General features: G+C 40.3%; 1 protein-coding gene across 1 annotated transcript; it reads left to right on the top strand.

Annotated features, from left to right (window-relative positions):
- The first annotated feature begins 10,045 nt into the window (after positions 1–10,045).
- LOC149106073 (uncharacterized) lies at positions 10,046–12,616 on the top strand. The gene is made up of 2 exons (XM_089298526.1): positions 10,046–10,667; positions 11,769–12,616. The coding sequence occupies exons 1-2, from the start codon at positions 10,353–10,355 to the stop codon at positions 12,369–12,371; spliced, it is 918 nt and encodes a 305-aa protein (XP_089154652.1). The 5' UTR covers positions 10,046–10,352; the 3' UTR covers positions 12,372–12,616.
- Positions 12,617–14,046: the final 1,430 nt, after the last annotated feature.

The raw sequence follows: 14,046 nt of genomic DNA, 5'->3' as shown, positions 1-14,046 counted from the left end.
AGATGCTCATGGATGTGAGACCCCAATAATTTAGTGGTGGTCACTCGTTCCAAGGGGATGCTGTTGATTGTGATGTCGAACTTTTCAGTGTTTAAATGATGGACCTTTGATAGCTGCGGAGTAGATAATAACATCAGCTTAGTCTTGGAAGGATTAATGACTAAGTTTGCTTCACGTGACCACGCTTCCAATTTGCCTATACTTTCAGAAAGTTCAGTTAGAGTTGATTGAAGATCTGCTGGTTTGCACTATGTGTACAATGTGGTATCATCAGCATATTGATGACATTTAACTCCGCGTACATATGACTGAAGGTCAGCCACGTAGAGATTGAAAATGAGTGGCCCCATGATAGAACCTTGAGGTACGCCGAAACTCACCCTACAAAGCTTTGACGTTTTGTCGTCGACTTGCACAAAGTGTTTCCTTCCTGTAAGATATTGGATCGTCCATTTAAGATATTTCTTGGAAAAGCCCAACAGGCTGAGCTTTTCAAGAACAGTCTTGTACTTGATGGTATCAAACGCCTTAGAGAAATCGGCTAGTACCATGAGGGTAACTTCTCCTCGCTTCATGGCGCGAATAATGTCATCTCTGATCCCTAATAGAACAGTAGTCGTTGAGTGTCCTTTCCTGAAGCCTGAGATATTCTCTTTTAACAGGCAGTGAGAATCAATGGAATCGATGACTTGGTGGTGTACGAGTCTTTCAAAAACTTTTGAAAGGACCGGAAGTATTGATATCGGTCTCATGTCTGATACACTGAAGGTAGAGCCACTGGTCTTAGGGATTGGGGTTATCCTCGCAACTTTCCAAGCGTCGGGAAATGTTGATGTGGCAATACAGGAATTTATCACGTCTGTCAAAGGTCCTGCAATCAGGTCGGCTACGGGCTTTAGGAACTTAGCTGGTATTTGGTCAGGTCCTGTCGATGTATCGGAACGAATTAATTTGGTTTCCTTGAGGACCTCTTCATATTTAACGTGGCGCAAAGTGAATGATCTTTCTCCCATCAGGCATGGCTGCAAGCTATCAACAAAGTTCAGTAGGTCTTCTTTTGCGTCAACACCTGCATTTCCGGTGGTGCGTTGGGCAACTTCTGCAAAATGCTTGTTAAGCTCATTGACATCCAGACGTAAAGGCTGTGGACATGGGTTCAAAATACGGTGTATAATATGCCAGACCTCTTTCGGTTTCGTTGATGATAATGCCGTATTGATGAACGATCGTTTCGCCTCTTTGATCGTTGTTTTCAGACGATTACGGACGTCGCGAAAAGCTTGCCAGAGTTTTTTAGAGTGTTACCCTGTGCAAATGTAACAGACTTGGGTTTTTAACACCCCAGCCCCCCTCCCAAAAAAAAAAAAACTGCCTAAGAGCTGTTTGCAGCGTAAGGAGATGCCGATGGTAAGAAGGGAAGTTCTTACCTTTCATTCGTGGCTCAATCTGGCTATGGAAGATATATTTTTAGGCCGTTAATTGTTGTTTGTATCTGTTATTCCGCAGAGCAAATTGTGAAGCCTGGAACGAGTTCACGAACCCACGGGAGAATATGGGCTGAACAAAATGGAAGAGAGGAAAGAACACAAATTTCGAGGCTTCCCGGAGGCTTCCCCGTACGCGTCTTTCGTATACTTCACGACCACAGCAAAGGAAATGGCAATGTGTAACGATTTAAATTGCACCCGAGCCTGAATCCAGGTCTGTTACATTTGCACAGTGTAACGTTCGAAATTGCGCCGTCACGAGTAATCTATTAGACAACCCGTAACTGAAATATTTATTTATTATTTCTATTATATTTTGGGGGCTGGTCTGCAGAGGGGGTCCGTAGGGGGAGTCCGTGGACCGGTCCATAGGTAGTCCGCGGACCGGTGGTCAGTGTTTTCGGGTTACGGTCAAAAACTGCTTCATATTTGTTAGTTGCTATAAGCTTTTGTAATGGCATTTAAGTCCCGGCTTTATGAAAAATATCATTGTGGTCTCCAGAGACTACTGAAAGCTGATTGGTTAATTCAAAGTTGGTATGCATAGTACATACAGAGTGTCCTCCATAACAAAAAACAAATAGTTTCTTTTGATAAAAACAAAACGGGTAAATTAATTCCTTAGGAAACAACTAATATTATCATATTATTGCTTTTGTCTATAGAAGAGTACCAGCCTCTATCTGCTAGCTTATTTTCTCCTGTCCACAAACCCTTGTAATGCTACAAAGGAGCTATATTCCAATTCGTCGATCGGAGCATACTTTGGAGTTTATACCCCAGCTGAATGGGTTTTTCGAAGGCCGTGATTAAAAAATAACCGAAGTTCTTTGACTTCTTATTTTTTGTGTAGTTTGAAATAACTCAAGCTCAAAACAAACAGAAGAAAGTGTCAGGCTTTTAACAACAAGGCCCAGGTTAGTAATGGTAATAGGACTGAATGGAGTCCAATTCGGTCCGTGTTATCATAAGAGTGATAGCAAAATCGGACGACTGCGCAGCCGGAGTCCGATTTGTTTATCACGAGTATGATTACAGACCGAATTGGACGACACGAAGTCTTATTACCAATTAATCATAAAAATTACAATTTCCGAGAAAAGAAGAATAGCCAAGTTATGAAAGAAAGGGAAAATTTGCATTAAAATGACTACGAAGGAGATGTAAACATTCTAAGGCCACCGCGCCTGCTCCCGGCAATTAGCAAAAGCCGGCAAAAACACAAAAGCAAGCGCGCGCGCACGCACGCACGCAACTACAACTTTGAATGTGATTGGTTGATTTAGACTGCAACTTTGAATGTGATTGACGTATTGAGCTGTCCTATAACAAAACTGTCCAATAACAAATTGTCCAATAACAAACTGTCCAATAACAACTTGGCAAGTGAATTAGTGGGAAATAGGAGATTTTTAAACCATTAACAATCGAGAAAATTGTGATTTTTGTGATTATCACGGTTCATGCGATAACTTTGAAAGATGCCAAGACCTTGATGCAATGAATGTACACTGTACCTGCTTAATAACCACTCAATACAGGCCAAGTCAACTCACGCTGGTTCAACAACTGCTGAAAATAAGCGGAGTTTAAGGGTCCGGGGAGACGCGGTTTGACTACCATGGACGAATGTCAATCAAATACACATTACTGCAACAGAAGTGTCTTTTTTGTCTGAATTGGGGGATTTTTTTATTTGTCAGTAAACGAGAAGACAAGATTTGCAAGTAGAATTCCAAGCCACTTGCTTGTCGTGAGTCAAAATTTAACTCTTCTGTCAAAAGCCCTTTAATGGATGTAGTCTTGAAGTTATTAGCAATTCATCCACAATTTGTAAATAAATGACATAAATCGATTCAAATGACTGATTCGCTAATGAGTGCTTTACCTGTTTGCACTTCGAAACTTTGAAGGTGAAATAAACCGAAACCCTGGGCATAAATATCTGAATAAGGTGTTATGAGATAACCCAAGAACTGGCTATCTTCCGGCAACAGCTGTTTTCTTCTTAGAGTGTGAAACAAATCCCACTGTATTGAAGTTTCTAATATTCTGAGTATCTTGCAGGCCGTTTTAAAAATCCATCGAGGTAAAGAAAAATAAAAGTAACAACAACAGCTTCCCCAACAACAATAACTTTGTTTTACAAAAGTCTAAAAGTAACTAAAATTTAAGAACCAAAACGTTTTCGACCGCACGGTCATCATCAGTGGTATATGCCACTGATGATGACCGTACAGTCGAAAACGTTTTGGTTTTTAAAATGTCTAATAACTTTTAGCCTTTTATAAACTATCTAAAAAGCAACTGTTATGACAACAATAACTTTATTTTCCAAATTCAGGGAATAGTCTAGGGTTGGTAACCCGCAATTAGCAAAACTATTTTATTCTAGGCGAGCTACTTACCTAAACAAATAACTACTTAACCTAAATAAACAGTCAACTGGTAGACAACAGATTGAACTGCAGTCTTGTGTTTTCTTACATTCATTTTTGCACTTGTACGTTCACGATTTACCGTTAGCAGTGGTGATTATTAGCGGAGCTCCGGCGGCCCGAGCCCCACACCCGTATAATTGATTTTCTCATGGTTAGGATAAAGATCATAAAGTTATCATGGCTAGCGGTATTGCTCGTGGGCGCGTACTAACGACGACGGAGTCGCGCAAGATGGCGGCCATACTCCAGCTAATAGGTTGACAGAGACATGCAGCCTTGATTTATAGCTTCCTTCTTTGATATTAGACATCCATGTTATGGTCAATTGACACCTGTCAAAACGAGGTATCCACTGACCAGTATCACGTGACCATATTGCGGGCTCAAGTTTAGAGCTCATCGAAGTCACATGTTTTTTTGAAGTTGACCGCTGACCAAGAGGTGGTTTCTATTGGATCGCGGGCTCATGTTAGTTTAACTTGTGATAAATGGGGCCGGGTTGTTCGGAAGCCGGTTAACGCTAACCCAGGATTAAAAGTTAACAGAATTATAAATATTTCTTGTATACAAATGTTTTTCACTACTTTTGGTTTGTGTATTTTGAGATTGTTCAAACTCAATATAGAAGGCCAAACAATATCCAGAAAACCTCACTGCAAAGTTGCAAAACTAAAATCAAAATTCTCGTTTAACCTGGATTATCTTAATCGGGCTTTGAACAACCCGGCCCAGGAGCTGTACTTTTAGGCTTGGTTAAATCCATATATTAGTCTATCTCGATCGGGAGAAACCGGCGCAGAAAGCTTCTGAACCAAAGCTGGAAACAAAATTTGCGTCAAGTAAGGACGAACAAAGTGTGCCTATTTTCCTTTCCTTGAGGCAAACCGCTGACAAATGAGACTGAGCAAACGTTCACGCGGGGCACTCTGGGTATGAAGAAAAGGTGAGGGTTGCTGAAGGCGCGGGAGGTTTTAAAAACTAAGTAAGGTTGGCTTTTAACCAAATTTGTTGCTAATGTTTACTTTACGATAAACTGGAGGGAACTGTGATATATCTGTTTAACCAGGTCGCTACTCTGTAGCTACTGTCGTCTACTGCAAGGTTTGCTTCACTTGACATGAACGCTTTGCAACGCTCGTTTTGGGGAAAGCAATGAAAAGCAAATGAATGCAACGTGTGGCGTATTTCAATAAGCTAAGCTCATAAATGTTTTAATTGTGTTCGTTACGGTCATAAACTAGTGGAAACCCGTTACTTGTGTTAAATAGAGTGCTTCATTCCTTTTGGAAATGATGTTCCCGTGGTCAACTGTTGACCAGTTGGTTTTAATACATGCAAAGTTGTTTACCAGTTGTTCCTTGGGTACAAGTGTGTACCTGGCCAACTTTTATCATGAAAGTTTGTCTGTTTGTTATTTCAGCAGTGTCAATAGCTGGTCCGTTAGTGCTGGTTAATGACATTTTAATATTCCTACACGAAAAAGACGTCGTCAGTCTTAAAATTTGTTCTCCGACAATATCTAAACGTCGTTGAACCTACCTGAATGAAACGCAGACTTTAGTTTCAAGTCAAGTATCCATCTTACAGTACCTCTGTCAATAGAAGGTAGATTATTTGTTTTGCCAGTTATTGATTTCCTTTGCAAAATTCCTAGTTGTCTTCCTTCATTTTGTTGTAGTTTCTGGCATTTGGGTGGATTTGCAAAACATTCTCCCCTGCATTTGAGTGTGCATTTTGTCGGCCACTGTACAATGATTGAGGGATATTGCATTATCTAATAATATTGTTATTTAAAGCAACAGTTTTATTGCTACCAGTAAATTTGGGTATCAACCTTACTGACAAATTCATGCGGAAGTTGTGATGTTTTCTACTTGAGATTTCTGCTACAAAATTAAAAGCAACACATCTGTACTGAATTACTTGTCAGACCTCATGGGGTTGGCCTCCACATATAAATGTATGTAATGGGTCACAAGAGTCACCTCTACTATAAACCATGCAATCGACACTTGCATCCTCGGCTAGGGCATGAACCTAGGCTGCCTGATCCCGAGTCCAGCATTCAACCATCAAGCCAAAGACGCTATTACATGTGGTCATAGAAAGTGCTGGAAATCTCTTTCACTTGAGGTAAATGTAGTTTTCTGATTAAAGTTGAAGAGAATTACTGGGATATATTGTTTGATTTTACACCAGATTCTTAGAACTTATATGATAACTTATAAGAAATGTAGGACCAACAGTAAAGAGAAGTAACATTGAGTGAAAGGGTTAATGTAAATTTTAGAGTCCTGGAAAAATCAATCTGAGTGCTAGGAAAGTCCTGGAAATTTATCTGTGGAAAAGAGAACAAATTCTTTGAGACTTGGTACATGAAGGTTGCCAAGTTTGTACTGTGAGCCAAAGGAACTGTTAAAATAGATGCTCTCCTCTTTATGATGTTGCATGCACATGTACTTGCTTACATAGACCCTGTGATTTTTCTTTGAGAATTGCCTCCATAGATCTCTGAAAATTCTGCATTCATTCAAAAGTAATTTTCATTTCATTTTCTAATTCAAAGTCGCTATTAAAGAAGCCTTTGTCCTGTGTAAGGCAGAACCTGGAATGTTTCATTATGAGCCCTATCATTGGGTATACCAGACAACTTTATTATGAAAGGTAGGGAAGGACTATTCATGCCTGAAGTACTGGTTAGCCTTGTGTTCATTCATTGCTAGCTGCTAGCATCAGTTGACTACATGTATCAGCTAAGGGCAGGTTCAATTTTGCTGCTTAAATACCCTGCCGTTAAGGTGTTGAATCAGAATTCTTCACAAATGATTTTAAGGTTTCACCACAAGAGTGCGCTGTTTTCAATGACGTTTTTGTCAATGTTGGGAGACGGTAATGGGGAGGGGGGGCTGGGTGGGGGTTGGGAGTTGATGGCTCAATGGTTTGACGTCAGTTGGACTCCCTATCAATAGGTCCACAATGGAGCCCAAGCTAGGGCCACTCTGTCATGTTCTCAGACAAGATACATGTACGTTACCCTCTCAATGCCTCTCTCCTTCCAAGAGTGTAAATGGTACTGGCCAATTTGTGAGGACATTCTGACAATTGCTGGGGGTCACCTGCAGTGGACTATCATCCCAACCAAGGAGAGTAGCAACACTCCTAGTCACTTCCTGTCACAGAAACTGAAGGAGTGCACCTGTGCTGATGGTCCATCTGGCTTCTCTGATTCCATAGGAATGGAACTGACTTTTGTGCCCTGTAGCCAGTGAAAACATCACTAGAATGTTCTCATTCTTAGCCATGACGACTGGAAGGGGGATTTGGTTTCGTGTCTGAAACAGACCTTCCACCATTTAAGTCCAGCACCCTTCACTGAACATATCGCAGAACGTTTATGTGAGGAGGGAAAGGGTATTTGTTAACAAGCACTTTTAGCAAGCAGTTATGCAACAGATGGCTGGAAATGTAGAATGACAGATTGCGAACAGGGGAGTAGTGGAAGGTGGAATGGGGCGGGGGAATTGGGGAATGGTACCCCTTGAGTTTGGTTGTACCATCAAGTTGATTTAAGAATCTACAGTGAAGGACTATTCCTTAGCAGTGACATGGTTAGCACATGTTTTTGTGGTCACCAAGGTAAGGATTCAAATCTCTGAATGGGCGTTTATTGTTATAGGGAAAAGATGGGTAATAAAACAATAGTTATTTGTACTTGATATTCAGACGATACATCTTATTTGGATGATGCACAGTTTCTGATTGGTTGTTGAAAATTGGGGAAATGATTTATTATTGCATGCTTGGTTGGGATGTTGTCACATGTTTTAAGTCATAACAGAGCAGCAGATGGAGAGGATAGTAGGTCATGGTTGGTGATCCTTTTCTCATTTCAGAGACTTCGCCTTCCTTTTGGCATTTAGGTCAAGATGTTTGAGTGTACATCTCGCAGGAACTACAGTGGAAGGATTGCCTAGCTGTGACGAAGCATCATCCTCCATGAATTTAGGAGAGGTCTCTAGAAATGAGCTGACACATCTTGATGAGGAAGTAGCTTACATCAGTCGCATGAACTGGAGATGATTCACCTTGCTTTGCACAAAGGTGTTATGGCAGCAAAGGTGGAGGCAATGCAGATGTGGTGATGGTGCAGCGGAGCGCATGGTTGGAGGCAAAGTTGGAGACACAGGCAGGGGTGCACGTGCGGCATCTTTGTTGCTGACCTTTGAGCAGACAGCCTGAATCCTCCACAGTTCATACAATTGGTGTGAGCCACTTCTTCATCAAGATGTGTCAGTTCATCACCTGATACTTCTTCTGAATGCATGGATGATTTTGCTTCATCACTTCAATGTTTGACTGAACAAACTACAATAATCTGACATGTCTTCAGATTAATGTAGATACCATCTTATTTTCTAACAGGCAATTTGATTCGTTCTTTGATACAACCCAGTGTGACACGCGCACATGCATAACTCCCTCACTCACCGATCACATAACCCTTCCAACCCCTAAGAGGAATTTTTGCGCAAAACTACTCAAGTTAATTTAGGGACTTTTTCGCATTTTATACGAGACGTAAGTTTACCTTTTCACACAACACAACACAACACAACTTCACTGAAAATAGAAAGAAAGAGAAAAAACCTCTGACACGTTGAAAGTCTGATTTAATTAAATTACACTTTAACTTGATGCCGCGCAGTCTTCAAAGAACATTTGAACAGTTTTCATATTTTTTACCTTAAAAAATATCGGACTGAAATGAATACCATCAAATAAAACTATTAAACTGCTATTGCAGAGACGTAAAAACCGTCCAGAAATGAAAGCTTTTTTGTTTAATATCCTGGAAACAATAGCAGATAACTTGTCAGCTCTAATTGAATTTACTCCCATATAAAAAACAAAAGTGTTAAGTTACCATTTGTTACTAAAGATAGCAAACATCTCGTGGGAAAGAGTGGTGACGATTCGTCCACTCGAATTGAATTTACTCCCTTGTGAAAAACAAGAGTGTCACATTACACTTTGTAACTAAAAAACAAAAATATCTTGTTATATTTGCAAGCAACAAGAACAAAACAATCGTTACCCGCACTTACTATTGTAAACGTTAGAACTGTTTCAAATCTAAAGTCTCGTCTCTTCTAAAACATGTCCTAAGAACTAGAAGCGACGATTCGTGACCTCTAATTGAATTTACTCCTTGTGAAAAACAAAAGTATCAAGTTACCTTTAACTAAAAGTAAAAATATCTCGTTGCATTTGCATACTACGAACTCACGAACTGTTTCAAACCTCAAGGCTCATTTCGTTCATTTAACTAAAATCCTCAGCCTAACCCACAGAAAATGTTGAAGTAAACCCAATATATGAATACTTCCTCCTCTTTTATAGAAGAATGAATACGGCCGTTCTGAACTTTATTGGGATCAGATCTTCTCACATACCATTTACCTTTACAACAAGAAATTTGATTGGCTGTTTATGGCAGATCCAATCTGATTGGTGTGACATACATACATCTCTCACTCACTCACTCACTCACTCACTCACTCACTCACTCACTCACTCACCCATTGACCCGTAACACACCCGACGCGCCGACTAAGAGGTATTTTTTTTACAAAAAAAAACCCTCAAAAATCAAAAGCGGAGTTTCATCCCTATCAGATGTGTCATCTAAATATCAAAAGGAATAACTGTTGTTACAAAGGGTGCCTGTCTTTTTTCTATAATTAAAAAATTTCTCTTTCTGAGATCTGGATCATGACCTTAGTTACCACAATGACATGTGTTGACCACATCCCTAAAGGGGGATTGTCCTCCATTCAAGGTTCTTGAATCAACCTGACTGTACAACGACACTCAAGGAGCACTAATCTCCAATTTCCCTTCTTCGTTCCATTATCCACTACTCCCCTAGTCCCAATCTGTCATTCTGCATCTCCAGCCATTTGTTGTGTAACTGTCTGTTTGAAGTGCATGTTAACCAATGTCCTTTTCCCTCCCTTACTTGAAAGTTTTGTTGTTAATTGAAGTGATTGGTGCTAACGATTTCAAAAGGCATTAAAGAAAAAGATGTCATTGGCCGTTACTTTTGCAATCTGATCCGGGGGAGGGTATAAAAAGGATTTATATCGTAGTTTTACACAACTCTAGAACTCACCTTAGCAGTAACTAGTCAACATGTCGTTACGCGCAGCTCTCAAGGTTCCAAAGTACGGATTGTTTTATTTTGATTGCGACTGGACGCTAAGTGTTGTTCCACTTAGCAAAATCGTTAGAGTGATTAGCGGAGACAACGTCAGTAAGGGAAGCAAGGTTATGCTCAAGTATGGACCTGACGTGCTGGAAGCTGATATTATTGGAGTAAATGGTATGTATGTTTGTGCACTTTTAACCATAGGCTTTTTATTTAATGTTTTTGTTAACTTGTCGTGTTTGTTCATACACAGATGATCGGTCGAAATTGGATGACCTGGGACAGGATTTCTTGAAGGACCCCGCAAACGCGCATCTGTTCCCACTCTTGGAGGACCCAGAGATTCCAGAGCCAGAGCCAGAGCCAGAACCAGCGCCAGCCCCACAGCGAGAACCAGCGCCAGCCCCACAGCCAGAACCAGCGCCAACCCCACAGCCAGAACCAGCGCCACAGCCAAAGAAAAGAAAGAAGTCAGCTAAAGCGGGAGGTGGCGATGCAGCTACCACGCGTAAAAAGAAGGAACCAGAACTGGTATGAAACTTTGATATTATGATTAGAGTTCGCTACTAACGATAAACTAAAACTGTATCAAAATCGATCCAACCGTACCCAGCTATGCTTAACCTTTCTACTCAACGCTTCTGCATCTAAGTTCGAAAAACGAACCATCAATCACCACTAAAATGTTTGTTGTGACTTGAAATTGCGTGTGTGAATTAGAAAAGGATTCAAATTTTTTTTCGGGACTTAGAAACTAAGAAAAGAGTAAAAGGTGTGATAACTTTTATTATTTAGTTGCGAAACACTTGAATGTAGTTTTTAACTCGAAAGATTGTTTGCAAGATTACCTTTCACGAGCTATGCTTAACCTTTCTACTGGACACTTCTACAGTGTACATGTACGATCGTATAACGAACAATCAATCAACACTAAAATGTTTGTTGTGACTTGAAATTGCGTGTGTGAATTAAAAAAGGATTCAAATTTTTCTTCGTGAGTTAGAAACTAAGAAAAGAGTAAAAGGTGTGATAACTTTTCTTATTTCATTGCGAACCACTTGAATGTAGTTTTTAACTCGAAAGATTGTTTGCAAGATTACCTTTCACGAGCTATGCTTAACCTTTCTACTGGACACTTCTACATGTACGATCGTATAATTAACAATCAATCAACACTAAAATGTTTGTTGTGACTAGAAATTGCGTGTGTGACTTTAAAAAGGATTCAAGAATGTGATTCATAAGAATATGGAGGCTGAAATTTGTGATATTTTAAGAATATTTTCACGAAACTTTCAAATTTCGCCGCTAACTAAAATAACAAAGCTGATGTCTGCGATCAACGAGTTATCTGTTTCCATTTATCTCAGCACGCTGAGAACGAAAACAAATCTCGTAAGAGGTGATTTTGGTTAGCCTATGAACACAGACGGATTTTGGTAGGATATTTAAAATTATTCAGAGTTATGAGCGTTATGATGGTGCAAAAAAATGCAAATTGGACAACGCTGAGTTATTCCTCAAACTATATTCAGAGAAAAGAAATTGGAAAACTCATGGCCGAATGCAATACAAACGAAAGTTGCGTTCATTACTCTTTTATTCTAAAATTTGCCTCTCTCCAATTTACAGGCCACTGTTGTTTCCCTGTACAAGCCACCGCAAGCTAATCTGAGAGCTGTAGAGCCAAATTCACCAGCACCGATGCCGGCAGCATCTCCGCAGCCCATAGTTAGACTGTCTCCACGGATTGCGACCGTGGCATGCAGCCCTTTGCAGCGAGTGTCCCCAGTTAGACCAGTCCAACGAAGTTTGTTCGCCGCATTACCGGACAATCAGCCAGAAGTCCTTGGTTACCTAAAAGAAATCTGTGAGCGCCAGAAACAGCTCGCCGAACAGCAGCGGCAGACGCAAGAACGCCTTGACACGTTAATTGCAGTCCTTTCCGGGTCCCCCGAACCGCCCAACGTGCCAGTCCTGCCTACATTTACTTCCTCCGTACCAGTTACTCAAGTTGCTCCAGTTCCACCAGTACCGACGCTCTCCGTCCCAGATCCTGATTCTCCGACTGCATCTCCGTCTCAGTCTGCTGACGACGACGTCATTTTTCATTTACGTTCGCGGTCAACTTCGGAAAGGAACTTCGCCGTTCAGCTGCTACGGCATATATTCACACCAAGTGAACTTGCGGGGCGCAATGTTAGGGGAGTCGGGGGCAAGCTCCTTAAATACTGAAAAAATTATTAAGATTAAGGACATTGTTTTTAGGTTTTTCCCGGCCTCCTTATCACACCAGGAACTTCTATGGCGCGATTGCCGAAAAGCAATCGACGCCTATTTACGTAATAGAAAAGTATTGCCGGATCGTAACCAGTAGTCACTGGTAAACATTAGAATTAACGTAAATGTAATGCAGGCTCTTTTCGCTCAAATAAATTTGTCAATAGATGCATTTTTTTTCTAAGTTAATAACATTGTAAGTTAAAGTTAAATACGATTGTTTCGCTTATAAAAACTGTGAAAACAAATGAAAACAATGTGTTAAAAAAGGAGTGACTGTTTGAGTGAGACTGGACTCGGCTGAAACAACGTTTTACACTTGGCGGAATATTTAACTGACTGAATATTTATTAAAAGAAAGGATATTTTGCCGCTGGATCGACAATGAACACATTTTGAGCGACGCGTGCCCGGCGAAATACAGAACTTTTCGTTGAAGAAAAAATAAGTAAATGTAGAACCGGAGATATCATTTTTTCGACAAGGTCTTCGGAAAGCTTCAAACAATAAACATCTCGCAAGCGACTTGCCGACGCATGGCTAAACACAGAACTTTTCCTTGAAGAAAAATATAATTAAACGTGAGCAGCGCCCCATAGAAACTTTGATAAACAATTGTTTGGCTAAAGAAAGAGCATTTTACCGTTTGAATGAACGGTTTGTGTCAAATATAACCGGAGATATCATTTTTTCGACAATGTCTTCGGAACGCTTCAGACAATAAACATCTCGGAAACGACCTGACGACGCCTGCCGAAAACACAGAACCTTTTCCCGACGTAAAAATAACTAAACTTCAGCAGCGTGCCATAGAAACCTTGATAAACAATTCTTTGGTAAAAGGAAGAGTATTTTACCGTTTGAATGAACGATTTGTGTCAAATAAACCGGAGATGTCATTTTTTCAACGAGGATCTTCAGACAATAAACTCTTCGCAAACAACTTGCCGACGCGTGCCGAAACACACAACTTTTCCTTGAAGAAAAAATAACTAAACGTAAGCGGCGCACCATAGAAACTTTGATAAACAATTTTTTCGTCAAGGAAAGAGTATTTTACCATTTGAATGCATGATCTGTGTCAAATATAGCCGGAGATATCATTTTTTCGACTAATTCAGAACGCTAATTCAGACAATAAACATTTCGCAAACGACTTGCCGACACGTGCCGAAAAACAGATCTTTACTTGTAAGAACATAAAGTTCACGTGTTAAAATAGGGAGTTCAAGCGACTGTATCAATTTTCTTCCCATTTTTAGTAGCTTAAGATCAAGTGTTGATAAACGGTAGTTTGTCGGTGAATTTGCGAAGTGATCGAAATATGATAGCTTTTATTGATCGGCATGACGTTTTAACGATATGCAAGTTTCGCTTTGAAGCCATTTTCATTCTCAAGAAATATAATGTCCTTTGTTTGACTAACAATGCTTCACATGAAGAAACTTGTGGGAATGCATAACAAAGAGACTTATACGCGCGTATATACGCGTATATATGCGTGTATATACGCGTATATGTGCGCGTATTGACATACGCGTATACGCAAAATACGCTCGTATGATACGCGTATGCGTAGTTCGCTTATATCTGAGCTGCACTGTACATCCAGTCAAGGGGGTTAAATTTT

Source organism: Orbicella faveolata, unplaced genomic scaffold (assembly GCF_042242905.1).
Source record: "Orbicella faveolata isolate gen_17 unplaced genomic scaffold, um_ofav_v1 contig_3, whole genome shotgun sequence".
NCBI classification, from domain to species: Eukaryota; Metazoa; Cnidaria; class Anthozoa; order Scleractinia; family Merulinidae; genus Orbicella; species Orbicella faveolata.
Note: the sequence above shows the minus strand (reverse complement) of the source record. Positions and strands in the feature narration are given on the sequence as shown.

Bases quoted from the DNA above. Each gene is read 5' to 3' on its own strand.
- LOC149106073 (XM_089298526.1), top strand. From the start codon at position 10,353: ATGTTTTTGTTAACTTGTCGTGTTTGTTCATACACAGATGATCGGTCG. The intron at 10,668-11,768 runs GTATGAAACTTT...TCCAATTTACAG, and splicing joins AAAAGAAGGAACCAGAACTG to GCCACTGTTGTTTCCCTGTA.